At 39.3% G+C, this 27,908-nt stretch overlaps 1 protein-coding gene across 7 annotated transcripts in view; it reads right to left on the bottom strand.

Moving 5' to 3' along the window:
• The window catches only part of IRF2 (interferon regulatory factor 2), a 182,905-nt gene that overhangs the window by 45,648 nt on the left and 109,349 nt on the right, over positions 1–27,908 (bottom strand). For 4 of the 7 annotated variants that reach the window (XM_078149045.1, XM_078149043.1, XM_078149042.1 and 1 more), the window contains one exon: positions 11,613–11,705. In XM_078149045.1, coding sequence (XP_078005171.1) covers positions 11,613–11,699 — 87 coding nt within the window. In that variant the 5' untranslated portion in view covers positions 11,700–11,705. Of the gene's footprint in view, positions 1–11,612; positions 11,706–11,791; positions 11,893–27,908 lie in introns of those variants that run through there. The other 3 variants (XM_078149044.1, XM_021007712.2, XM_021007711.2) reach the window with 1 other exon arrangement.

Raw genomic sequence — 27,908 nt, 5'->3', positions numbered from 1 at the left:
ATTTGAATCCCAGAGTAGGGAAGATCTAAAAGTCAACTTCTACAGCCTCAGCAACAAAAATGAGTAAAGAACATAGAAAGATAGATGATAGATAGGTAGACAGACAGACAGACAGGAAGCTGGATAAATAATAGATATGGAAGCAGAGAGATTAGATAGATAAATAGATAGATAGATAGATAGACAGACAGATAGATAGATAGATAGATAGATAGATAGATAGATAGATAGATAGATAGATAGATAGATAGACAGACAGACAGACAGAAGCGATAAATAATAGATATGGAAGCAGAGAGATTAGATAGATAAATAGATAGATAGATAGACAGACAGACAGATAGATAGATAGATAGATAGATAGATAGATAGATAGATAGATAGATAGATAGATAGACAGACAGACAGACAGACAGATAGATAGGGAGTTGGATAGATAATAGATATGGAAGCAGAGAGATGAGATTAGATAGATAGATAGATAGATAGATAGATAGATAGATAGATAGATAGACAGATGGATGGATAAATGGATGGATGGTGATGATGATGATAGGGACGGAGACAGATGATAGAGAATAGATAGGGAGGGAAGGACATAAATAGTAGATAGATAGGGAGGTAGATAGATGGAGATAAAGGACTTTTATGATTACACTGGCTACCAAGGCACAAATCCAGAAGAGAATAACTCAAAAACATCTATAATAAAAACATCAAAGACAAAGACAGCTGCTCACAAGAACAATCAATATTCCTCAAAGAAACAATACAAGGGTGGTCAGTAGTCAGAGCAGGGGAGGGACAGCATTCCAGGCATGGGGACAGCCAGAAAAAATGCCTGGAGACTGGAGATGGAGTGTCTTGTTCATGGAGCAGCCAGGAGGCCAGTGTCACTGGATGGAAGAGTACATGTGGAGGAGTAAGGTGTAAGCAGACTGGACAGGTAGGAGGGCTTAGAATGCCTAACAGAGTATTTTGTATTTGCCCCTGGAGGCAATACGGAGCCACTGGAGTTTATTGAGTTGGGGGGGGGGGAACATAATCAGACATGCATTTTAGGAAAATCACTTTAGTGGTGATGGATGGATTGGATGTGGGAACAGACTTGAAGCAAGCAGACCCACCAGAAGGTTATTACGATGGTCCAGGCACAATGTGATAAGGGTGTACACCAGAGTGGTGGCCGTGTCAGAAGAAAGAAGGGGGCATATATATGAGTAATGTTGCCAAGTGAAATCAACAAGCCTTGGAAACAGCTTGGATATAGGAAGTGAGAGATAGTGAGGAGTCCAGGATGACTCCTATGTTTCCAGCCTAGAGGACTGGGAGGATGGTGTTCCCTCTACAGTAATAGAGAACGTAGGAGAGGGGAAGGATTCAGGTGGAATGATTGTGAGTTCTTTTGGACAACTGGTTTAAGATTTCTACTGGACATCCAGTTTGAGATAACTAAAAGGCAGCTGAAGATATGAGATTGGAGGTCAGCAGAGATTGGGGCAAGATAGGGACATTTGAGAATCATCCGATGGTATTTAAATCCATGAGAACTGATGATATCACTAAGTGAAGTAGTATAGAGGAAGAAGAGAAGAGGGCTCAGGACAGAACTCTGAGGGATACCTACATATCACAAGATTAGAGACTGTGACCAGGCTGGAGTTAGACCAGAAATGCAGGGTTAGTATACTATTAGGAGAACCATGCACTTAGTGAACCATATTAATAACAAGATAAACAAAGATCACATAATTCTATCAATACGCAGAAAAAGGTTTTGACAAATTACAAAATCCATTTCTGTTATAAACAAATGATCAGAAAACAAGAATAAGTGGACCTTTCCTTAAAATGACAAATAATATCTTTTTAAAAGAGCTACTATTACTTGTCATGGAAATTTCTATTATTTTCTATTCTTTCTTTTCTATTTAGGAGTGAAATAAGGATGTCCATTGTCATTACTTCTATTTGACACAGTACTAGAAATGCTAGCCATAGCAAAAGGGAGAGAAAAAAGAAATTAGGGAATTGGCTACAGCAATAAGGAGAGTAAAAGAAAAAAGGAATAACCATCTGTCTGAAAGAAACAAAATTTTTCCTTTTGAAGATGACATGAAAGTATATTTATTGCATCCTAAAAAGTCAACTAAAAACTTAATAGTAACAATGAATAATTTCAGCAAACTTTCAGGATATAAAACAAATCCACACAAAACATTAGCATTTCTAAATAATGCCCAAAAAGGCAGCACTACATGGATACATTCCACTTAAAATTACTATAGAATACATAAAATACTTAATAGTCTTTCCTTCAAGATACACACAAGAATTGTAACTACAAACAACTGTCTAAGGAAATAAAGACAGATCTTAGTAATTGCAAAAACATTAATTGCTCATGGGTAGGATAAGCAAATATAATAAAAATGACAACACTAACTAAATTATTTTATTCAAAGCCATACTGATCACTACCAAAGGATTTTTTAATAGAAGTAGAAAAAAAGATCCAAAAATTCATTTGGAGGGGGCAAAATTCATAAATCTAAAGAGAAATAATAAAAAGAAATGGGAACAAAGGGTGCCTAGCAATGCCAAATCTCAAATTATACTTCAAAGTGGTAGTTATTATAGCACTTTAGAACTGTTTAAAAAATACAGATTCATCAGGTGGAAGAGATTAGTTATACAACAGATAGAAACAAATGTATTTAAAACTCTAGATATCTGATAAACAAAAATACTGTAGCTACTGAAATAAGGATTCAGTATTTGAGAAAAATTTCTGAGAAAATTAGATTTAGACCAGCACCTCATATCCTAAACACTGATTAGCTCTAAATGAGTATGCCACTTAGATATAAAAGTAGAGAAACAAATTAGAGAACCATGGAAAAAAAAACCTATCAGATCTATGGAAAGAAGAAAAGTTCATGACCAAAGGATAGTAGAGAGGATCACAGAGGATTAAAACGGATCATTTGGTTGCATAAAATAAAAAAAGATTTTACCAACACAAATCTAATAAAGCTAAGATTAAAAAAGGGACAATTAATGAGGGGGGAAATTCTTTGTGGCAAGTTTCTCTGATGAAGGTCTCATTTTCAAGACATCTTCAACTGATAAATGGTCCGAGAGGAGCAAGCAGTTCTCGTGGGAAAAAAAGTCAGGCTATCTATAGCCTTATGGGGGAGAAAAATGCTCCAAATCACTATGAATTAGAGAAATGCAAATTCAAGCAGTTCTGAAATTCTACTTCACATTCATGAGGGTGGTAAAGATGACAAAAAAGGAAAATCAGAAATGCTAGAGGGGCTGTGGTAAAACAGGCAGACTGGTACCTTTGTTTAGACCTGTGACTAGGCACAACTATTATGGAAAACACTGTGAATTGATATCCAAAAAAGTTACCCAACAGTGTAACTCGGGCCCAGCTAAACCACTGGTAGGCCTATATACACAAGAGATCATTAAAGAAAGAGGAAAAGGTTCTACATACACAAAAATATTTATAACAGCTCTTTTCATAGGGGCAAAAAAAAAAACAACTGGAGAGTAAAGAAATGCCCATTAATCAAGGAAGGTCGTGTGAATAAGTTGTGGTATATGAATGTGATGGAGTGCTATTGTCCTGTAAGAAATGAAAAAATACATTATTTCAGACACATTGTGATACTTTCATGAACAGATGCACAGCAAAGGGAGCAGAACCAGGTAAACAATTTATACTATAACATCAATAATATCATAAGAAACAATTTTGAGGACTTTTATAAACTGATTATAAGAATAAGAATAAATAAAAGAATATTAATAATATAAGAATAGAATGAATAGAACCAGAACAATTTATTCAACAACAACACTATAAAAAATAATTTTGGAAGTTGTAACAAGTGTGATCAATATGATGATCCTTCATCATTTCAGTAGACTGATGATGAAACATGCTATCCATGACAGAGAGGTGATGGATTTAGGGTGCAGAATGAGACATAGCTACTTTTGTGTTTAGCCATTGAGGGAATTTATTTTGCTTGACTACAAATATTTGTTATAAGAAATTTGTTATTATTTTCTCTCTTTTCTTTTCCTTTCCTTTCCTTTTCTTTTTTTGCCAATGGGGTGGGGGTGGGAGGCGAGAGAGAAAATAGATTTCTTTCAATTAAAAAAAGTAGAGTGTGGTGAAAGGTTTGCCACAGATGTGAAATGTTGCATTCCTTTTCAGATGAAGTCACTATATTATTAGTTTTTACTTAGTTGTTTTACTTTGTTATGAGACCTCTCATGAAGTGGAAGTAATCTGTATTTATAATATATATAAAAATAGTCAACAAAACTTTTTAAAAAGTTTTTTAAGTATCAGACAAAATGGGTCAGATGGTGGTGGGCATAAAGTGAAGCAGATAGAACTCTTGCCATCTGAGGAAAAAGCTGTGCCATCGTCCAGAAACTCCTGGCCCCATCTTTTCAGTAACCCTTTCAAGAGGCTTGGCCACCATGGGTGAACCTTTCTGTGACAAAATGCACAGTTTTACCTAAAACTATTTCTGGATATCTCAAAGTTTCCTGAAAGCAAATTACTCCTTGGTCACTCTATTTTAAAGTCCATGTATTTCAAAAGGAAAATGTGCAATGATGAGAAACAATTTTTAATGTAGGAAACAGAGGGCAAAAATGCCATTGTACTTTCGAAAACATTTTACACACACACACACACACACACACACATTAAAGGAGCTTTCATGAAAGGAGTTATTCTTTTTGTGTGTATATGCCAGAATTGGCCTCAAAACACTCAGTACCTAAAGATACCATGTTTATTATAGGGGCCAACTTTCAAAAGAATTTGTTCTATGTACTTTAGCAAGAACGGTGATATTGTGACTATAAGAGGAATGAGTGAAATATGGAAAACCACTTGTGGGGACAATAGTTTCTTTGGAGAACCTGTTCCCACTAAACCTGCTCTCATGAAGACCAACATCTAAGACATGATGCCATGAAGTGATGTCTGGTCTTCAAAGAGTTTATTTCCATTGTGGGGAAAAGTCAAAGTATAAGAAAAAAAACATTAACATATAGTTTATTTATTCTTTATAATGGACTTATGGCTAGTCCTCAACCACAGGACTAGCATTCTCCTTGTCCTGCTGTGACTATCCATAACATATTTAAGCTTACGAGGGAAGTGCTGATTAAGGGACCTTGGTCAAGTCATGTTACTTTTCTGAGCCTCAGTCTCCTCATCTGGGCAATTAGTATTTATAAGATGACCCTGGACAAGTCACTTAATTTCCCTGGGTCTCAGTTTCCTCATCTTGTAAAATGAGGTTAGATGAGATGGCCTCTGAGTCCCTTCCAACTTGAAATCTAATGGCCCTTTCAGCTTTAAGAGCCAATGATTCTAACTTTAAAAGACTATAATTCTGAGTTTGGAGAAAGTTGTGGTTTATTTTAAATGAAAAAGTGGTCCAGACCAGCATGAACTTTAGCCCAGGTCACTATAATTCACTGTCATATTCAAAAGTAATGACACTAATGAGGGCAGATGGTTCTACAAGTGAGAGATGATGATGCTTTTCATAAATGAGTCAAGACAAAAAGCATTTATCAAGCACCTCATGCATGTTAGACACTGCTGGGGATACAAAGAAAGGCAAGTACTGTTCCTGCCCTCCAGGGGCTCACATTCTTATGGGGGAGATAATATATAAACAACTGAGTGCAAACAAGACATGAAAATCCAGGGTAAATTAGAGAAACTTCAGAGAAAAGATGTTAGTAGTGGGGGTAAGGGAGGAAGGAAAGGCCTCTCACAGAAGGTAGGACTGGAGCCAACCCATCTGAGTATCTAGTGCAAATGCTAATATTGAAGCTTCTGTATGAGATCAGAGAAGAAACAAGCATTTATTAAGTGTCTACTGTGTGCCAGGCATTTTATAAATATGTTCTCATTTGATCCTCACAACAATCTTGGGAGATAGGTGCTATTATAATCTCATTCTGCAATTGAGGAAACTGAGGCAAACAAGGATTAAGTGACTTGCCCAGGGTCACACAGCTAGTAGGTGTCTAAGTTCACATTTGAACTCAGATCTTCCTGGCTCCAGGCCAGGGTTCCATTCATTGCCTACCAGGGCTGGGAAAGCTTGTGGAAGACCAGAACCAGTCTACCCTGGAGTGCCCAGCATACACTAGAGCAACAGTAAGAACTATTTGTAGGTCTCCTACTCTGTGAGTCTGATACAGGCCCTAAGCAGAAACCTGTCCATTCAGAGATGGAACAGATGGATCCTGTCCAAGTTTAAAAAAAGACAAACCAACTTTCATTTCATAGTCATTCAGCTCTGCCTAAGACCAGAGAATAAACCCCTCTAGGTGTGAACACATTGTGCCACCTTCCTCTAGTTTTCAAAGGCAAACACTGAATAATTAGCAGTTCCTTTCAAATAGGATGACTGCATTGTTTATTCTTGTCAGATCTGTTGGAGGAAACCCGATATTCACACCACTATTTCAGAGCAGATTGATTGGGTGGTTCAGAACATCCCTAAATGAGTCTATGCCCTTGGGTAGAGTCCATCAAGCCACGTGCAAACATAGATTTCCACTATGAGTCATGGTGTCCTGCCCATAGGAGGTGTTCAATAAATATTCATTGACTTGAATATTCATAGACTGCCACATTGTAATAGCTCCCAAGGAGGTCAGACCAACAGAGTTCATAGACCCTATTTGAGCAAATGCTACCTTTCTCCCGGGGACTGCCTGAGGCCAAGGCCTATTAAGAGTAAACAGCACTGGGAGCACAGTTATAATAGAGCAAGAACTGAAAAATAGGAGAAGGAATAAAAGTGTTCTTCAAAACCACCATTCAGGAGAATCCAACGACTCTCAGAATGGGAGAACTAAAAAGGATCTTACAAGTAAGTCACTTAGTCTGTCCATTTTACAGACTCCTCATTTTACAAAGGAAAATGAACCAGAAGCAGAAGTGATTTGCCCATAATCACTCAGCTGATAAGTGGCAGAAATGGGGCTTAAAACCGTATCTTAATGCTTGAGTGAAGTGGCACCTAGGTGGTACAATGGAGAGAGCAAGGCTTCTTAAACTTTTTCCACTTCTGACCCTTTCCAAGGTTCAGCAGTGTTCACTGACATTGCATGGCAGCACGCATGGTGCAAAGTGCACGTGCTTCGTGTTCAAAACCAAGGCTGCAATGAAGTTGCACGATGCAACATGGGCAAACACTACCAGAAATACTTCAGCCTCATTACACATTTGACTCTTAATTAATTTTTCATCGTTGTACATTCAGGAACCTTTTACTGTTGCTAAATTTTTCAAAACCCCATGGGGTCTCAATCCCCAGTTTAAGAAGAACTTAGATAGGACACTGGCCCTGGAGTCGGGAGGAGCTGAGTTCAAATTCGGCTTCAGACACTTACTAGCTGCATGATCCTGAGCAAGTTACTTAACCCCGTTTGCCTTAGTTTCCTCATCTGTAAAATGAGCTGAAGAAAGAAATGGTGAAACCACTCCAGTATCTTCACCAGGAAAACCTCAGTTGTCCAAAGGAAAAAAAAAAGAAAAAGAAAAAAAAAGAGTTGAACCAAATTCTTCTCACTTTGTGAACTCCTTGAAAGCAGGGATTTGGGGCGTCAGGGGGAAATGCTTTCTGTGTATCCCCAGCACTTATCACAGTGCCTGGCACACACTAGTCCATTAACAAATGCTTGTAGACCTGATCTTACTCTACCATGCTATCTGCAAAAGAATACTGTAGGTGGAAAGACTGAAACTACTGCCTGATTGTAGATGGGAAAGTAGCAGGGAGAGATTGGGCCACGGAGTTCACCTAGAGGGAAGCCTCAGTATGGAGGCAAATCTATCACCCCGTCCTATTTTCATTTGTTAAAATTTTCTTTTTAAAATTTTCCATTGGAAACTTAACAACTTATCAACAAACATAAATGTTTGAATATGAAAAAAGGAGAGGATTGCATAAGGAAATATGGACTTCTGATACGTACAGGTTCACACTTGCGCACCTGCACACACATACACTCACACACATACACACTCACACACACACACACACACACACACACACACACAATTTTACAAGGCAGTAGCAAAAACAAAATTTGGCCCAACAAAGAAGCTCATGAGAACCTGTTTATGTCAGCTTCATTCACAGTCCTGTCCCACCTCCCCCCAAAGCCTTTTGCCCTCCCCAAGAAATGAGGCTCATAGGTAGCACGAGAGACCTAGAATGAAAGAGACCTCGCCAAACCCCCCATTTTAGAGGTGAAGAAAACTGAGACCCAAAGAGATTTGAGTGATTTGTCCAAGGTCTTGTAGATGCATTAAGATTCACATTCAGGTCCCTTGACTTCCAATCTCTTTCTCTCTCTTGCTTTCTGATATCTGAAAAGGCTATTTCAACTTTCATTGGCCTTGGGGTAAGACTGTACATACAAAGTGACCTCTGCATGGCTGAGTGCAGCTGACCCTCAGTTCCTGAATTCCATTCCGAAGGAGAACAAGTTCTGGAAGATTTGATCATCCAGGAAAGGCTTCAAAGCATGGTCTCAGTAACAGACTGACTCTGTTATCCTGAGGACCAACCTAGTTAATCACAGAGGCACATCACCTGTAGGCTGACCACCTGATGATCATTTTTTTTTTGGCCATAATGACATACGAAAAAAGAAGTCCCAGAGCAATAAATTCTCCATTCTCTCAGACTTTCAAAGAAATAGGAGTGCAGATTTAGAGCTGAAAGGGACCTTAAAAATCATCTAATCTAATCCCCTCATTTTACCAGTGAGAGTTTGAGTGACTTTCCTAGGGGCACACAAGTAATAAAGAGAAGCTATATTGTTTTAAGAGACTAAGTTATTGTGACTATTATAAATAATCAAATTAACTACAAAGGACCTATGAGGGAAGACGCTATCTGCATGCAGAGAAAGAACTGTAAAATAGAAGTATGTATAGAATGATTTTACATTTATATACATATTTGTGTCTAATGGTAACCATCTCTAGGGCAGGGGGGAAAGGGAGGGAGGAAGAAAAAAAGGGAAAGAAACAATGTTACATAATAACTTTATTATACATTGCAAAGGAATAGCAAGTTGTACATGACAGATTTGCAGTTTCATGTGCAATCTCCTTTTTTAAAAAATTCTACTATGTTATAGAAATGTTTGTTTTATTTTTTAAGTTCAGAATAAAATAAAATTTTAAAAATAAAGGCAAGGGAACAAGCATTTATTAAGCACCTACTATGTTCCAGGCACTGTGCTAAGCACTTTTACAAATATTATCTCATTGCATCCTCACAACAACTCTGGGAGGTAGGTGCTATTACTATCCCTATTATACAGATGAGGAAACTGAGGTAGGTAGAAGTTAGGTGACTTTCTCAAGGTCACACAGTAAGTGTCTCAGACCATATCTGAAGTCAGGTTTTCCTGACTCCAAGTCTACTGCCCTGTCCACTGTGTCACCTAACGGTACCTTAAAAGACTATTTCACCCTTCATTGGCCTTGGGGCAAGACTGTGTGTACAAGGTGGCACCAGCATGGATGAGTGGAGGTGACCCTCTATGCCTAATGATAATAACTTATGCTTACATAATACTTTGAAGTTTAAAAAACACTTCACATGTATTTTCTCAATTGATTCTCACAAACAAGGCTGTGAGGTTGGTAGTATAGACATTATTATCACCATTTTACAGAGAAGGAAACTGAGGCCATCTCAAAAAAAAAAAACTTCAGTAGGTCTAAGAACTACTCTAAAGAGGCAGAGTAACAAGTGAAAAGGAGGTAACAGCAGCCCCACTACGGTCTGTCCTAGTCAGACCATATCTGGAGAGTACTGGATTTAGTTCTGGGTAGTGTTAAAGCCAGGATTGGAACCCAGGTCTTTCCATTTAAAAATCATTTAAACAAAACAGAAGCATAATGAATACTTTTACTCCCAATAGGGAGCATAGGGCACTGCACAAAGAAAGGGTACAATAAACATTTCTTAACTGCTTGGTTTAACGTGCGCATATAACAAACCTCAGATGATTAATAAAGGCATACAAGCATTCTGTTTAAGAGATGGAATTATAATTAGCACAGGTAAAGTGGGAGAGGAATGACCTGGTACTATACCCACCCATTTGGAATTTAAAAGGCTGCCCTTGGGTTCCAAAAAAAATAATAATAATACAAAGGCAGTGTTTACTATATGTTCTATACAACATGAGGCATTATGATATAGTGAAAAGAACAATGAATTTTTCCATTAGATTGTAAGCTCCTTGAGGGCAGGGACTGTCTTTGGCTTCTTTTTGTATCCCCAGCACTGAGCACAGTACTCAGCACATATTTAACAAATATTGACTGACCAAACTGGAACCCCAAAGCACTGTGATCTCAGCTTTTCTATTCACCATCAACATGATCCAAGGCAAATCATAACCCCTCTAGACCTCTATTTTCTCATCTGTAAAATGAAAGGTCTGGATTAGATGGTCACTAGGTCTCCTTGTGCCTCTAAACTCTATAATCCTGGGTCTCTGAGAACTTCACTGATCATAAAAGTTAGTTAGGACAATGAGGGTGCTACCTTAATTAAACTGCCCTAAGTGATGCTCCTCTGGGTGACCAGGCTACTGAAATCCTAACAAGGAAAGGTCCCAGGCCATTTAAAACAGGAGGAAGAAGGTCCTATCCTAACCCCAGGCAGGATCAGTGGCATACCACTAGTGATACCTACCCCACTGGGCTAGGGACGCTTCCTGCTGAAAGCCAACAGCTTGTATGACTCAAATATTCTTTAGGCCACAGAGCTGCAGGCCCTGCGCCCTGGCTCCAATGTTTTTCTAAGAGGCCATTTCAGAAGCAGGCAATCAATCACAAAGGAGACTGCTAATTCCAGGCAAATGACTCCCTATTTCAACCCTGCTTAAAATTTAAGCAGAAACGATGGCCAGGGTTATAATGGGAGAAGTAGGGTGATATGGTGGAAGCAGTCTTGGATTTAGAGTCAGAAATTTGGGGTTAAAGTTCTGCTCTGTCACTGAGCATTTTGAATGAGTTACTTTATCTCTGGGCCTCAGTTTCCTCCTCTGTAAAATAATATTCTCCAATGTTATTTAAGTTAATTTTAATCTGTTATAAAAAATAACTTTGATGAAGTCTAAGGTCCCTCCTCCCAACTCTGAAATCCTGTGGAGGCCTTTCCTCACCTTTTTTGTTTCAAGAAGTACTCTCTGGTAGGAAAGGAATGGGGGGAAGGAGCATCAAATGAGGAATGCAAAAAGTGGGGGAGAGACCCACAACTACAGAGTAACACAAACTGAAAAACGAAATTGTCATCCCAAGGCTAAGAAGCTCAAGTTAGTGAGAAATAAAAAAAGCCCCCAATCACAGCAAGTCACGTATGCCTAGCATTCAGTGTTGGAAATCAGCAAGCATTTGACTGTCTTATTCTCAGAATGTGGACATCAGGCTTCCTCTGATTTTCATCTGACCACATGCATAAGCCCACACGAGCACACAGCCCCTCCCACACACACAGAAACAACCAGCTTACCTTGCTTAACCATTTTAGCCCTGGTATCGTATTCGAGTTTATTTGCTCTTCCAGCCACGGGCGCATTCGCATCCTTTCCACAGGCATAGTTCCCTTTTAAAGAAGGAAAAAGACCACATCAGAATGATTCTGCAGTCAAATTCACAGTTACAGAGGAAAGTTCTGCATTCTTCTCTGACCTCTATCTCCACATGTGCGATTTGCAGAGAAAGTAAATTCAGGCTCTTTGTCTCGGAGATAGTCATTTAACTTCCACTTCGGGCTCAAAATACACCTCTTCCTGGCGTGGGAGAGGGGACAGCATCAGTCACCTGGTCCATTTTATATCAGCCGTCAGCTGGGATTGCCAGCTCGATCCCCCTAAGGACAGATGCCTAGACAGCAAAAGTCCCCAAAAACCAATCTATTCATCTCCCTTGAGGCATACTCCATCATCATAGAGATGCAATTTCAGACACTTAGCTTGTGCTTTATACCAGATAACCAGTCAATTGAACAGATATTTTTAAATATCCCAGTTCTACACTTCCAAGAATGGGGAGATGAATATTAAAGGCATAATTGGGTTGAGGAGGTACTGTGGTATTATGGAAAGTATTTTGGCTCTGAAGTTAAAGGACCTGAGCTCAAATCTCACCTCTGACCCTAGCTGTGTAAGCTTGGACAAGAAACCTAACCTCCCCTGGCTTTGATTTCCTTCTAGGTAAAATGCAGGAGTTGGATTAGATGTTTCTCCCATTACTAAATTTGTGATCCTGCAATTCTGGTAAATATTGGAGTCTGTTGCTGTTTAGTCCTTCAGTCATGTTTGACTCTCTGTGACTCGGTGGACCACAGCGTGCCAATACTGTCCATGAGGTTATCTTGGCAAAGTGGTTTGCCATTTCCTTCTCCAGTGGATTAAGGCCAACAGAGGTTAAGGGACTTCAGGGACACAGAGCTAACAAGTATCTGAGGTGCAATTTGAACTTAGGTCCTTCTGACTCCAAGCCCAGTGCTCTATCTACCTCTTAACTACCTCATGCTGTATATATGCTATAAATTGCTAATGTAGCATGTTAAAACCCTAAATTAACCATTCATTTTAATTCTCACTTGTCTCTTCATTAACTTGCCACTATATAAGAACAAGAGAATGCAAACAAACACTCCTAAGTTCTGTATCTAGCCAGCCCCAGACCACATCCTGTCTAGTCAGCTTCCAGGAGACTCAGGCCCACCTGGACAAAATATTATCTGTCCTCCCCTTCGTCACCTCTTCCCCTCTCTTTTCCTTTTGCTGTTGGAACAGCAGCCAAATCAACTTAACCACTGCTACTGGAAAAGGCATGGCAACTTTTTGACCTATGGATCCATTTACAGGTCCCATGTCTCCCCAGACCAATACTCCCTTCCTTCTCTATCACATAGATAGATGATAGATAGATAGATAGACAGATAGATAGATAGATATGGGTGGAAGAGATTGATAGAGATCAATATATAGGAAACAAAAGAGAGAGATTAATTTATCAATATACATAAACATGATATATCAGTATCCATAGGTATATCTATCATATATCAATCTCTATATTAACATAATCTATATGTCAATCTTTATTTTGTTTCTCATATATATGTATGTGTATATATGTGTGTGCATGCACACACACGCGTGTCTGTGTGTGTGTGTGTGTGTGTGTGTGTGTGTGTGTAATTTCAGAAAGAGAGAGAGACGGAAACAGAGAGTGTTTCCTCTATTAGAATGTAAGCACTTTGAAGTCAAGGAATGTCTCACTTTTGTATTTGTATCCCCAGCACTTAGGAACATAGTAGGTCCTACATAAATGCTATTTTTCATTAATTCATTCATATATCCTAGATAAAAACTATGTCCACTTTCCAAGTTCTCTAGTATTCTGTCTCTGTTTTCATCCCATCATACTCCTTTAAGTCATTCTTTTGGATTTAATCAAACATTGTCTGATCCTTTCTCTCTTTTATCCTATCTCAACTCTACAAATTATTTTATACCTAAAAATTTCCTTCAATCGGCCAACACAATTCTTCTCTCCTTCAAAGTTCTCTTTTAAAATTCCTTTCCAAGAAGTCTTTCCTGATCTACCTTCAATAATTAGTAGGTTTTAACAATTAAAAATACATTCCTGATTTCTGGGCATCCTCATCACTCATCCTGTCTCCACACAGGGTAAAAATGAGCAGACTTTAAGACATTACAGGCAAAAAATAACGAAAGAGCAGTGATGTATAAACAAAGTCATCAGAGAAGTATATAAACAGGAAAAAAGATGGATCATTCACACCGAGAGAGTGTGGAATGACTAGGGGATAGCCGTCCACAGGCTCTGTTAGTATCTCCACAAAGTCACAGGAATGAGAAGAAGTTCCCAAGTACATTTAAGTGGACACTCTATTGCAGATTTACTGGAAGACATGGAAAAGATTTGCACAGCATGCACAGACAGTAGATGAATTATAATCAGCATCGTTGGGTAGATTTCCCACATTGCTGAGATCACGAATCAAGTGGATATTTGAGTGATTGAATCTAACCCAAGAAGTAAAGGCAAAGATGATGCCTAATCTGCTTTTCACAAAGTTCGACATCCAAGGTAAATAAAACTAACATATTTCAGGTAATTTTTCTCCCTTTCCTTAAAAAAATTAACCCACTCAGCATTTGGAACTTGTGCCCTGGGATTAAGCTAAATGGATTGATAAGTAAAGGAGCACAAAGCCACCCAAACCACGCACTGCCTGGTCCCACACTAGAACATTCTTCACATCTCACGCAGCCATCCACCCAGCCATCAATTAGCTCCCTATAATAGCAACCCGTAACTCCCTGAACCCAAGCACCCTTCCCTGGACATTGCTCCCTTATATTTGTTATTTCTTCCATTGGAATATACAAGAAACTATTGTCTGTATTCTTCCTGTCTAGCACATAGCAGGGTAAATATTTAATATATGCTTTTTCACTCATTCATTCCTCTTCATCATCCCATTCTCCAATTCTACATCTAAAAGTTTGGCTCAGATCAAGATATGTAGCATTTGACAAACTGGAGTCCCAATAGTTATCACTTTTTCAAGAATACATGCTTCCCTTCTTACAAAGGATCTCAATTAACACATATAAAGCTTAAAAATCTAACATGAAGCCACTTAAAAGGTTAGTAAAGTAATTAAAGATATAGTAGAGATTATCCCTCACATGCTAGATTTGTGGCTCAAACTTTTTTTTAAATTATCTCTCATTACTCTACTCCCAAACCAACCACTTTCAGACCCAAAGGACTACTCAAGATCCCCCTAGACTACCTTCCCTTCATCTCCCACTTGAAATGACCCTCTTCTCCCCTCAGCTTGCCCAATACCCATCCTTCAATATCCAGCTTAAGATTTACCTCCTACATAGGGAATGTTTCCATACCAATCCAGCCCTACTTCTTGCCTGAGAGAATTGACCTGGCCCATTAAAGTCATAAGTTTAGCAACTGATCCTGTATTAAGCTCTGAAATTATCTTGTGAAATTCTTTGTTATTCTTTATTACAGTGCTACCTAACTCTTATTTAACTCATTACTATTTTAGTATTAGCAATATAGCAATTATAATTAGTAAATAATGTTATTATTATTTAATGTATGTGTTATTTATCCCTATCTCCCCCAGTAGAGGAGAATTGCTACTTAAGAATAAGAATTCAACTATATTTTTTGCATTGTCTTGAACATACTAAAAAGGAAATTCAATGTTACATGTGAAAAAGGCCAGTTTGGATTGCACAGTGTGAGAGGGGAAGAAATGCCCAATGAGACTGGGAAGATCAGATGGGGCCAGGTTGTGAAAGGCTTTCAAAGCTAAACAGGGTTCATGTTTTATCCTGGAGGGAATGGGTAGCCTTTAGAGGTGACTGAGTATGGAAGCCATAGGGCCAGATCTGTGCTCAAGGTGAAGAGCCGACTCTTTGTCAGAGACTGGGGAAGAAGGGAAGAGTGGGACTTTATGTCAGCATTCTGAGAGGAAGAGAATGGGAGGCGTTCATGTCAAGTGGCCTCAATTTTCTCAGTTAAAAAAGAGTCAAACGGGAGGGGGGAGATGTGGAAGTCTTGAGGAGGGAAACGAATACTTCATAGCAACACTATCTAAACCATTTTGTGTTACTTAGGTTTAATTTTATTTAATTATAAAATTTTTGTTATTCCATGCTGACAAACATCGACAAACACAAAGAACAGAATAATAGGATTGGATAGGAAATTGCAAGTCTCCTACATCTACCTAGATTCTTTTTCTTTTTTTAAAGTATGTAATAAATTCAGCCTGCTAGTTCCAAAACTGTCCTGCTTGTCTATAACTCCAAAAATATTTTCTGTTCTCTTCTGGTATTTAAAAAATGCTTCATTGACACTCCAGTATTCCTTTTTTTTCCCCCAGAACTGCTATCACTAGCCCACCTTTGTCCTTCCAGACAGTCTCTTCCAATTTTTTTTTAAAAAATTCCCATATAATAAACAAGCAAAGTCAAGCATAAACAACCCCACACCTTGGCCATGCCTGACAATGGATGTCTCATGCTACATAGCTTCACATTAAGAACTCTATGAGGAAGAGTGTTTGAGGGACTATCTTTTGCCTCCTTTTGAAATCCTAGCACAGTGCCTGGCACATAGTAGGCACTTATTTGTTGAGGGCTGGCTCTAGAGAGTCCAATCTGGGTTTAAGATCCAGGACAGAGTTTGACTCTTGCCCAGTCTTAACCCACAGGGTTCAATTATTTAGAAAGCAGGGCTCTCCAAATCTCCCCCTGCAAGGGAGGTTCCTGAGACATTCCTTCTCACTCTTTGAACCTTAGATTTACATACTACTCCTCTATGCAGGTGGCACCAAGGCGCATGGGAAAGCCTTCGAAAATACAACCCAATCTAGGAACCCTGATAACAAGGAAATGTATGTTGTCACATCCTCAGCAGATGTTTTGGGGAGCGTCTCTCGGGGAGGACCCTTTGAAGTTAGGCTAGATTTTTTCTATATATCCTGTACCGTCAGATGAATAAACTGAGTCAGTCTTTACTGATCTGCCTGGCCCACGTCTTTATTTCACGCTCTTCCGTTTGGTGCACTATTTGATTGCTGGCAACACTTAATAAATGTTTATTACTTGATTAATTGAATGATATTTTTGGTTCTACTAATAAATGTTTATTGATTAACTGAATGATATGATATTTTTGGTACTCCTACTACTACCACCAATAACAACAATCATCATCATCATCATTAGAATTTATACAGAATCTTAAGGTTTGCAAAGTTCTGTACATATGTTATCTCCTATGGCTCTCACAGCCCTGAGAATTAAATGCATAAAGTGATAATGATGCTATAGTGATGATGAGCTTTCAGCTGATTTAATTCAAAATATCAAGTGCAGTTTAACATGTTGGAAAATAAGGTTGGTGTAATAGAAAGACTTGGAGCCAAAAGTCCTGGGTTCAAATCCTGGCTCTCCCAGGCCTCAAGCAAGCCATTTTATAGTTCTGTGTATCTCTGTTTCCTCCTATTTAAAAAATAAGAGGTGGAACTAAAAAGGTGGAAAACCTTTTAGGTTTCCTCCAATTCCAAATCCTATGTTTTTACCTTCTAAAAAACAAGATTACATTACTAACTCAAGCCATCCAGAGTAATGTTATTTGCTGATTCACCCACACTATTTCCTCTGCATAAATGGCATTTTCTGACCAAATGAACTTATTGCATCAGACCTATTGTGTACCATGCAATCTGGCAAGCTGAAATTAGGCACCAAGTTCTGTTTGTTTGTTTGTTTTTTTAAAAGCCTCTCATGAGTCCCTTACCTTATATTGTCTTTGGTATTGCCCTAATTCAGGTCCATTTTGTCTCATGCATAAATATTGTAGCAGCCTCCTACCACTCTTATCTCTTTCCCATTGTTCTTGTATGTAACTGGCAAGTTAATCTTCCTAAATCAGTGTTTCGATCATGTCACTCTCCTGATATGAAATCTTTTAATAGTTACCCACAAAAACTCCCTGGCTGAATGAATGAATTAAAATGCATTGCACTGGGGGTGTCAGGGCAAGGAAGCCAGTCCCTCCCTTCAAGAAGCGCACACTAACTGATGGAGACAGTATATAAAAGGGAGTTCAGCTATAAGATGGATAAAAATACCCAGAAGAACTAAGGGTTTTTTCAGTTATATCGACAGGTCAGATGATAGTGCCTTGGAGTCTGCAGGGCATAGAAATAGGGCAGATGTTAAGGTTTAGAGGACGTTAGGATGCAGTAGCAGAAGTGGTAAAGCCTGGTGGCCCTCCATACCACCAGAATAAAGATGGCGCCTCTCTCACTCTCCTCTTTCTATCCGCATCTTGCCATTTAACTCAGCCTAGGAACCGCAATACCTTCCCAAATCTCTCAGTCTCCTCTCTCCTGTGACTAGAAGGCTGAGAGGTGGAGTATTAGATTTCTTGCCTTTATAGAGGGCAGCAACAAGACTTTCCCCACTCACTCTCAAGCTTCAAGCTGCCTCATAGTATTCCTTCCCCCCCACCCTCTTCCCAGCTTCCTTTTATATGTTGTCTTCCCCCATTATATTGTAAGTTTAGCATAGTGACTGGCACACAGTAGGTACTTAATAAAATTTTATTGAATTGAATTGATTCCTAACCCATCCAAGTGATGTGAACAATTGAGCACACTGGATGGGTCTGGGCAGTGTAGGGCCAGAGGAAGTGGGGACAGGAAGTTGAGGAAGAAGAGCATTCAAGGCCTTTTATGCTCCAAACATATTTTTCCTACATTTTCTTCTGCCACTCCCAAAAATGAATCCTCTAGACTAAACAGGCTAACAACTCCAATATGAATAAACTTTTAAACTGGGCAACAGGGCCGAGGCAGGATTGTCTGGAACTGGTTGGATGATATTACAGATGGCAACCTAATGTCAGAGTGAGGCTTGGCTATAAGGCATCATTATGTGGGGCATGCCTACTTATGATCAGATGGCAAACTCCCTGAGGGCAGGAAGTCCTCAGGCTGGATCTCCACATGTCAGGTATGCTGTAGAGGGGATATTTTTCAAGTATGTGTTGACTGTGGATGGCCACCAAAGTCCCTTTGAATTCTAAAATTCTGTGATTTTATTTATCTATATCCCTCCCATGGTAATTGTCACTATTCCTTTGTAATTGGTTTCATAGAATTTTAGAGCTGGATGAGACTTTAAAGATCACTTTTTCAACTCCCTCATTTTATAAATGAGGAAACTGAGGCCAAATAGTCTAAGTGCTTTACCCAAGGTTACACAACTAACTTGTGGTGTAAGTGGAAAAACACGCATCTCCCACTTCTAGGACTCAGGTGATTAGAGGCTACATTGAGCAGATTTCGTGATACCTCTTTTCATCAGGAATGCAACACAAATTTACATGGAATTCACATTCCAAAATGTGGAAACTCGAAATACTGCAAGCAGGACTCAGTTATCTTATCTGTAATAATAATAATAATAATAATAATAATAATAATAATAATAATAATAATAATAATAGCATTATACTTTATGGTCTCTAAGATTACTTCCAGTGTTGAATATCTAGGATTCCATTAAATCCTAAATCCATGTCAGAGATCAGACTGAATCCAATCAGGTTATTAGAATTTCTTGGCATCACTGTCTCTCCTAGTTTCTCAATTAAGGGTTTTCTCTTGTTTTATTAGAAGGAATTGTAACTAAAAAAAAAAAAGAGGAGAGGGGGGAAGCTAGGTGGCAGAGTGGATAGAGCACCAGCCTTGGAGTCAGGAGGACCTGAGTTCAAATCCAACCCCAGACACATAACACTTACCAGCTGTGTGACTCTGGGCAAGTCATTTAACCCAAATTGCCTCACCAAAAACAAAAACAAACAAAGAAAAAACACAACCCTGTTACACAATATAGTCTACTCTGGTGCCCAGCTATCATTGCTACCAACAGAATTCACTTTTGCAACTGTAATTGAGCAGAGTAATTGACCTGGAGCCTGCCAGGGTCCTCTACTTAACACAAGAGAAATGTCAATGGAGAAAGGAAGGGAAGGGGAAAAGCATTTATATAGTGCCTACTATGTGTCAGGCACTGTGCTAAGGACTTTTTACAAATCTCATCTGAGCCTCACAACGACCCTGCAAGGGAGTGGATCACAGTAGTGGAAGTTTGGAAGTTGTGATTTGTGACTGAGTGCAAACACCTAACCCACTCTACAGAGCTAGTCAGCCTCAGACCATGCTTCTCATCTCATCCAGCCAGCCAGACTAAGCATTTTGCCTGTTCAGTGTCTCTTTAGGGTTGGAACTGAAAGTTGTCACTCAAAGTGAGAACTTGAAACAACCTTAGCTTAAAAGGGCTAAGGTCTCCCACTGCATCCTGGGTCATCTCCAGTCATTCTGATCGATATCTGGCCGCTGGACCCAGATGGCTCTGGAGGAAAAAGTAAGTCTGGTGACTTTACACAGCCCTCCCTCACTCAAATCCAATTCAACTGCAAGTCACGTCATCATCTCCCTAATGTCATGGTCTTCTTCGAGAACAAAGAACAAACCATAACCTGTGAGTCACCAGAGCTGCTTCATTGGGGACCCAGCTGGCCAGTTCTAGTTGGGCAACTCAGTTCATCCTCACCTCTCTTCTCCACTCCTGCCCTTACCTGAGGGTGTTCTGCCCAAAAGAAAGTAAATTTTGATGGCCAAATCCTACCTCATTAATTTGGGGTTTATTGGTTGATTTCTTTCTCAAAGACCAAGCCTTAAATCCAGTTCACTCTGGATCTCATTGATTGGCAAATGGGTCCCTGCCCAAGCATTACTTAATGGTTATTTTTTGGGCCCCCCTGGCTCAGAGTGAATGTAGGCAGTAAACTGTTTCTCTTTTGGGGAGCAACCCTGAGGGTCTTCCCCTTCTACTTTGATTTTTGTTTTCATTAAGAGGGCCGTTAGTAGACTCACTTCCTTTTTTTTTTCTACATAAGTTAATTTACTTATTCAGTGTCATACTAATCAAACTAACACAGAATTCTTTTATAGAGCTAGGAATTACAAAATTACAAAATTCATCTGAAAGAACAAAAGTTCAAAAATATCAAGGGAATTAATGAAAAAAAAAATGTTAAGGAAGGTGGCCTAGCAATTCCAGATTTAAAACTACATTACAAAGCAGTAATCATCAAAGCAACCTGGTACTGGCTAAGAAATATAGTGGTAGATCAGTAGAATAGCTAAGGTACATAATATACAGAAATAAGTGACCACAATAATCTAGAGTTTGGTAAACCCCAATATCCAAGCTTTAGGGTAAGAACTCACTATTTGACAAAAATTACTGGGAAAACTAGAAACCAGTTTGGCAGAAACTAGGCATAGACAAATTTCTCATACCCTATACCAAGGTAAGGTCAAAATGGGTATATGATGTATACTAAAAGGGTGATGTCATAAGTAAATTAGGGGAACGGGGAAAAATATCCCTAATCTAGGGATTAGGGAGAAGTTTAGTAGAGCTGGAGAGAGAATTCAAATACACTGATTCCTAATCTAGCTCTTCTTCACCTCTTCCTCTTACCCCTAGAGCTCTTTTTAATACAATTTATACTTACACATTGCATTGGCTGCTTAAGATCCTATTTGGGACCAAAGATCCTACACCAAGTGAATTATACTCCCACCAAGAGTTACAGGCCTTGTAACTTTTTCAAAGGCCAGTTATGATCTAGATACATTCTTAAAAAGATATGTTTGAGGAAAACCTTCTGAGCAACTTCAGTGGGTGTTTTAAGAAAGAAGTGTCAAGGGACAGCTAGGTGGCACCGTGGATAGAGGGCCAGCCCTGGAGTCAGGAGGACCTGAGTTCAAATCTGACCTCAGACCAAAACTTGACACTTACTAGCTGTGTGACCCTGAGCAAGTCACTTAACCCTAACTGCCTAAAAGTTTTTTTTAATTTAAAAAAAAGAAAGAAAGAGGTGTCAAGCATGTGGTCTGAGGGCACAGAAACCAAGTTAGAATGTAATTGGGAAATATTTAACAAAATAAATTAAAATATCACAAAATATAGATAATGTTAATATATGGTTTTCTTTTTTTTAAATATAAATTTATTTTTAGTTTTCAATATTCACTTCCACAAGTTTTTGAGTCCCAATTTTTACCCCATCTCCCCCCCCCCACCTCCAAGATGCATGCATTCTGAATATCCCTTCCCCTAGTCTGACCTCTCTTCTATCTCTCTCCCCTTCTCTTATCCCCTTCCCCTTCTATTTTCCTGTAGGGCAGGATAGACTTCTGTACCCCATTTCCTATATTTCTTATTTCCCAGTAGCATGTGAAAACATTTTTTTAAACATATGTTTTTAAAACTTTAGGTTTCAAATTTCCTCTCTTCCTCCCTCCCCACCCACCCTCATTGAAAAGGCAAGCAACTCAACATAGGTTGTACACGTGCAGTTATGCAAAACACATCCATAGTAGACATGTTGTGAAAAACTAACTCTATTTCCCTTCATCCTATCCTGCCCTCCCATTTATTCTATTCTTTCTTTTGACCCTGTCCCTCCTCAGAAGTATTTACTTCTGATTACCCCCTTTCCCAATCTGCCCTCCTCTCTATCATCCCCCTGCTCTCTTGTCCCCTTCTCCCCTATTTTCCTGTAGGGTAAGACAGATTTCCATACCCAATTGAATGTGTATGTTATTCCTCCTTAAGCCAAATCCTATGAGAATAAGATTCCTCATTCCCTCTCACCTTCCCCTTTCCCCTCCACTGTAAGAGACTTTTTTTTCTGTTTTTTTTGTGAGATAATTTACCCCATTCTACCTCTCCCTTTCTTCTTCTCGAGTATAATCCTCTCTCATCCCTTAATTTTATTCTCCAGATATGACCCCTTAATCTTCACTCACCCTGTGCCCTCTATCTATCTATCTACATATACATACATATAATTTTTTTCCTCCAACTACCCTAATACTGACAAAGGTCTCATGAGTTATAAATATCATCTTTCCATGCAGGAATGTAAACAGTTCAATCTTAATAAGTCTCTTATGATTTCTCTTTCCTGTTTACCTCTTCATGTTCCACTGAGTCCTGTATTTGAAAGTCAAATTTTCTATTCAGCTCTGGTCTTTTCATCAAGAATGCTTGAAAGTCCTCTATTTCACTGAATGACCATTTTTTCCCCTGAAGGATTATACTCAGTTTTGCTGGGTAGGTGATTCTTGGTTGTAATCCTATCTCCTTTGCCCTCCAGAATATTATATTCCATGCCCTGTGGTCCTTTAATGTAGAAGCTGCTAAATCTTGTGTTATCCTGATTGTGTTTCCACAGTACTTGAACTGTTTCCTTCTGGCAGCTTGTAATATTTTCTCCTTGACCTGGGAACTCTGGAATTTGGCTACAATATTCCTAGGAGTTTTCCTTTGGGGATCTCTTTCAGGAGGAGATCTGTGGATTCTTTCAATTTCTATTTTGCCCTCTGGTTCTATATATCAGGGCAGTTTTCCTTGATAATTTCTTGAAAGATGATGTCTAGGCTCTTTTTTTGATCATGGCTTTCAGATAGTCCAATAATTTTTAAATTCTCTTCCTGGATCTATTTTCCAGGTCAGTGTTTTTCCAATGAGATATTTCACATTGTTTTCTAATTTTTCATTCTTTTGGATTTGTTCTACTGTGTTGTGATTTCTCATAAAGTCACTATCTTCCAATTGCTCTATTCTAATTTTTAAGGAAGTATTTTCTTCAGTAATCTTTTGGACTTCCTTTTCCATTTGGCCAATTTTGCTTTTTAGGGCTTTTCTCCTCATTGGCTTTTTGGACCTCTTTTGCCATTTGGGTTAGGCTGTTTTTTAAGGTGTTATTTTCTTCAGTATTTTTTTGGGTCTCCTTTAGCAAGCTGTTGACTTGTTTTTCATGATTTTCTTGCATCACTCTCATTTCTCTTCCCAGTTTTTCCTCTACTTCCCTTACTTCCTTCTCAAAATCCCTTTTGAGCTCTTCCAAGGCCTGGGACTGATTCATATTTTTCTTGGAGGCTTTGGATGTAGGAGCTTTGACTTTGTTGTCTTCTTCTGGTTGTATATTTTGATCTTCTTTTTCACCAAAGTAAGATAATATAGTCTGACTCTTTTTGCATTGCTTGCTCATGATCCCGGCCAATTACTTGAGTTTTAAACTCTTTGTTAAGGTATGAATCTGCTTCCAATGTGGAGAATGTACTGTCCCAAGCTTCAGGGGGTTTATACAGCTGTTTTCAGAGATACTTGTAGGGCCCTGTAAACTTTCAGTTCTTCCAAGGTAGTATGATAAGGGGCAAGGTGTTTACTCCTTTCCTGGCCTGCAACTACAAGTACTTTCTGTCCTGTAACTGTGAGGAACGGTTCCTCTCCACAATCACTACAAGCTCCACCGCGCCAGCGCTCCTCCTCACCCCAGCACTGCTGCCCAGAACTGTGGCCCAGATCCAAACATGGGCAAAGCAAGAGATTCCTGCCTCAGCACTGACAAAGAGATCCCTGCAGTCCCTCTCTGATCAGCCACTGGATTCCCCCTAGTCTGTGGGCCGGAAGCTCGGGAAGCAGCTGCACCCCCCAGCACCATGCTCTTGGCGAATGGAGCTGAAACCCCGCCTTCCTTTCTCAGCACCGACAGAAACAGACTTTTCCCACTGACCTTCTAAAGCTGTCTTTGGCATTCGTGGATTGAGGAGTCTGGAAACCATCACAGCTGCCCACAATTCAGTCCTCTGAGGCCTGCTCCAGGTTTGCGGCGGCCTGCGCACCCACGCCATGCTGCCCTGAGCTCCCAGCCTGGCGCGATACACCTTTCTGATCAATCATCCAGGTTGTCTTGGGCTGGAAATTTGTTTCACTCTGTGTTTTTGTGGGTTCTGCTGCTTCAGAATTTGTTTAGAGCCCTTTTTTTATGAGTATCTGGAGGGGTTTGGGGGAGAGCTCAAGCAAGTCACTGCTTTCACTCAGCCATCTTGGCTCCACCTCCAATATATGGTTTTGTAGACTCACTTCCTAAAGAGAAGTCTATTCATTGAATGGGTGTTGCCTCACCTAACATGAGAGCTTGAAAAGATCTTAGCTTAAAAAGGTCAAGGTCTCCCACTGCAACCTGGGCCATCTCTAGTCATCCTAATCGATAGCTGGCCACTGGACCCAGATGGCTTTGGAGGACAAAGTGAAGCTGGTGACTTTGCACAAATCAAAGTCAATTGCAAGTCCTATCATTTCCCTGATGTCATGGTCTTCTTTGAGAACAAAGGACAAACCACAAGGCTTGGAACAACACCCTCCAGAGACTATGCCTCCCTTCCCCTCACTAGGAGAGTTAACTCATTCAACTTTGAAAATCCCATTCTGGAGCTAAGTGGCTCTGCTTGGTGAGGCAGTGAGTACAAACTCAGTTCTTCCAATAAACCTTCTTCCACTTTTCTGCCTCTTGCTTTGAGAATACTAATCTAATTAGTACTACCATTCGTTCTGGAGAGGGCTTGACGATAGATGACCTTATAGCTCTACTCACTATCTTTGAATCTCTTAGAATAACCAAAACTAATTTGTCTGGCAACCCTTCCCCTATATATCTGCCTCCTCCTTTTAGAATGTAAACTCTTTGAGAGATCAGAGACCATCTATTCTCAGGGCCCAGTATAGTACCTGGCAAAGAGTAGGTGGTTAATAAATGCAGGGGGGTTTTTTATCCATTCATTTGTTCTTCCATTTATTCATGTTGCTTTTACATGGCACAATTGACTAAAATTAGAGAACCAGGCTCTCTTCCTCCCATGCTGCTTATGACATCTCTATCTCAGCCTCAAATTCCACATAAGTAGAACATTTTGGTACCCAGTAATTTGACCAACAGGAAGCATGGCCTTTGATTTTTCTGCAGCTCACCAGTCAGAAATTAGAAAGTCGGATTTCAAATTCAAAACTACATGTTCCTTAGAAAGATATTTTCTGACATTACCCAATGCTGAGGTTTTTTAATTGTTTTAGATGAAAGCAGAAAAGAACTCATGTGTACAAAAATATTTATAGCAGCACTTTTCATAGTAGCCCAAATGGGAAACTAAGGGGGTGCCCATCTACTGGAGAATGGCTAAACAAATTAAGGTATAAGAATGTAATGAACTGTAACTATGACATATAAAAAAGAAATGGGGAGACCTCTTGAACTGATGCATTGTGAAGTGAGTAGAACAATTTATGCAATGATAACATTATGAGAAAAAACTTTGAAAAACATAGAACTTTGATCAATGCAATGATAAGCCATGAGTCCAGAGGGCTAAAAATGAAACATGCAACCTATTTCCTGCCATAGAAGTGATGGATTTAAAATGCATTACGAGACATGCATTTTAGGACATGAGGAGATCTATTTTGCTGCACTATGCATATTTGTTAGGAGGAATTTTTGAAAAATTATTCAGTGGGGGGAAGATTAGGGGAGGGAGAGAAAGTGTTTGTAATATTAATATAAAAAATGAAAGTGTGGAGTCAAAGCCAAGATGGCAGAGTAAAGGCAGGTACTCACCTGAGCTCTCCTCCAAACCTTTCCAAATACCTTTAAATAATGACTCCAAACAAATTCTAGAGCAGTAGAACCCACAAAACGACAAAATGAAACAATTTTCCAGCCCAAGACAACTTAGAAGGTTGGCAGGAAAGGTCTGCTGCACCAGGGTGAGAGAGGTGCAGTCTAGCTCAGGCCCCATTAGCACAGACTAGGCCCTAGCTAATAAGTAGCAGCAGCAGCAGTTTCTAGACCTCTCAGCCCACAGACAGTAAGGGGATTGGACAATGGGGTCAAAAGGAGATTTACAGGAGTCCCTTTGCTGGCACCAGGGGCAAGACACTGCTATATTGTCTATACTTGGATCTGGACTGCAGCCCTGAGTCACAGTCTCTGGGTGAACAGGAGCACTAGCACAACAGAGCTTATAGCCAAGGGGCAGCAGGAACCCTGGTCATAGTTTCAGGGTTCAAAAGAGTGCTTGTGGTTGCTCACAAACTAGTGCAGCACACAGGAGAGTAGTAAACACGCCTCTCCCTAGATCATAGCACCTTGGAAGAGCCAAACATTTACAGGTCCCCAGAATTACCCCTGAAAATAGCTGCACAAAAAACCTAAAGCTTGGGACAGTGCCCCCTCCATTTGGGAAGCAGAGTCCCACTCTAACATAGAGTTAAAAGTCAAGAAATAGGCTGGAAAATAAGCAAACAATGGGAAAAAATTCTGACCATAGAAAGTTACTGTAGTCACAATAAAGATCAAAACACAGACTCAGAAGACAATAAAGTCAAAATCCCTCTATCCAAAGCCTAAAGGAAAAATATGAATTTGTCTCAGGGCATGGAAGAGCTCAAAGAAGATTTTAAAAATCAAGTAAAATAGGCAGAGGAAAAATTGGGAACAGAAATAAGAGTGATGCAAGAAAATCATGAAAAAAAAACCAGTCAACAGCTTGGTAAAGGAGGCACAAAAAAATACTGAAAAAAAAAATAACACCTTAAAAAACAGAATAGGCCAAATGGTAAAAGAGGCACAAAAATCCAATGAAGAGAAGAATGCCTTGAAAAGCAGAATTGGCCAAACGGGAAAAAAAAAAAAGATAACAAAAATTCACTGAAGAGAACTCTTTTTAAAAAATATAGAACTGGCCAAATAGAAAGGGAGGTAGAAAAACTTACTGAAGAAAATAAGTCCTTAAGAGTTAGAATTGGGCAAGTGGAAGCTAATGACTTTATGAGACATCGAGAAACAACCAAACAAAATTAAGAGAATGAAAAAATAGAAGAAAATATAAAATATTTCATTGAAAAAACAACTGACCCGGGAAATAGATGCAGGAGAGATCATTTAAGAATTATTAGACTACATGAATGTTATGATTTTTAAAAAAAGAGCCTAGACATCATCTTTCAAGAAATTATCAAGGAAAACTGCCCTGATAGTTTAGAACTAGAGGGCAAAATAGAAATGGAAAGAATCCACCAATCACCTCCTGAAAGAGATCCCAAAATGAAAACTCCCACGAATATTATAGCCAAATTCCAGTCCTCCCAGATCAAGGAGAAAATACTGTAAGCAGCCAAAAAGAAACAATTCAAATATTGAGGAGTCACAGCAAGGATAACATGAAATTTAGCAATTTCTACCTTAAAGGACAGAAGAGCTTGGAATATGATATTCCAGAGGGCAAAAGAGTTAGGACTAC

This window comes from Phascolarctos cinereus, unplaced genomic scaffold (genome assembly GCF_003287225.1).
Source record: "Phascolarctos cinereus isolate Bilbo 61053 unplaced genomic scaffold, phaCin_HiC Scaffold_9;HRSCAF=440, whole genome shotgun sequence".
Classification (NCBI taxonomy): domain Eukaryota; kingdom Metazoa; phylum Chordata; class Mammalia; order Diprotodontia; family Phascolarctidae; genus Phascolarctos; species Phascolarctos cinereus.
The sequence above is the reverse complement of the archived record's forward strand: the minus strand, read 5'-3'. Positions and strand labels throughout refer to the sequence as shown.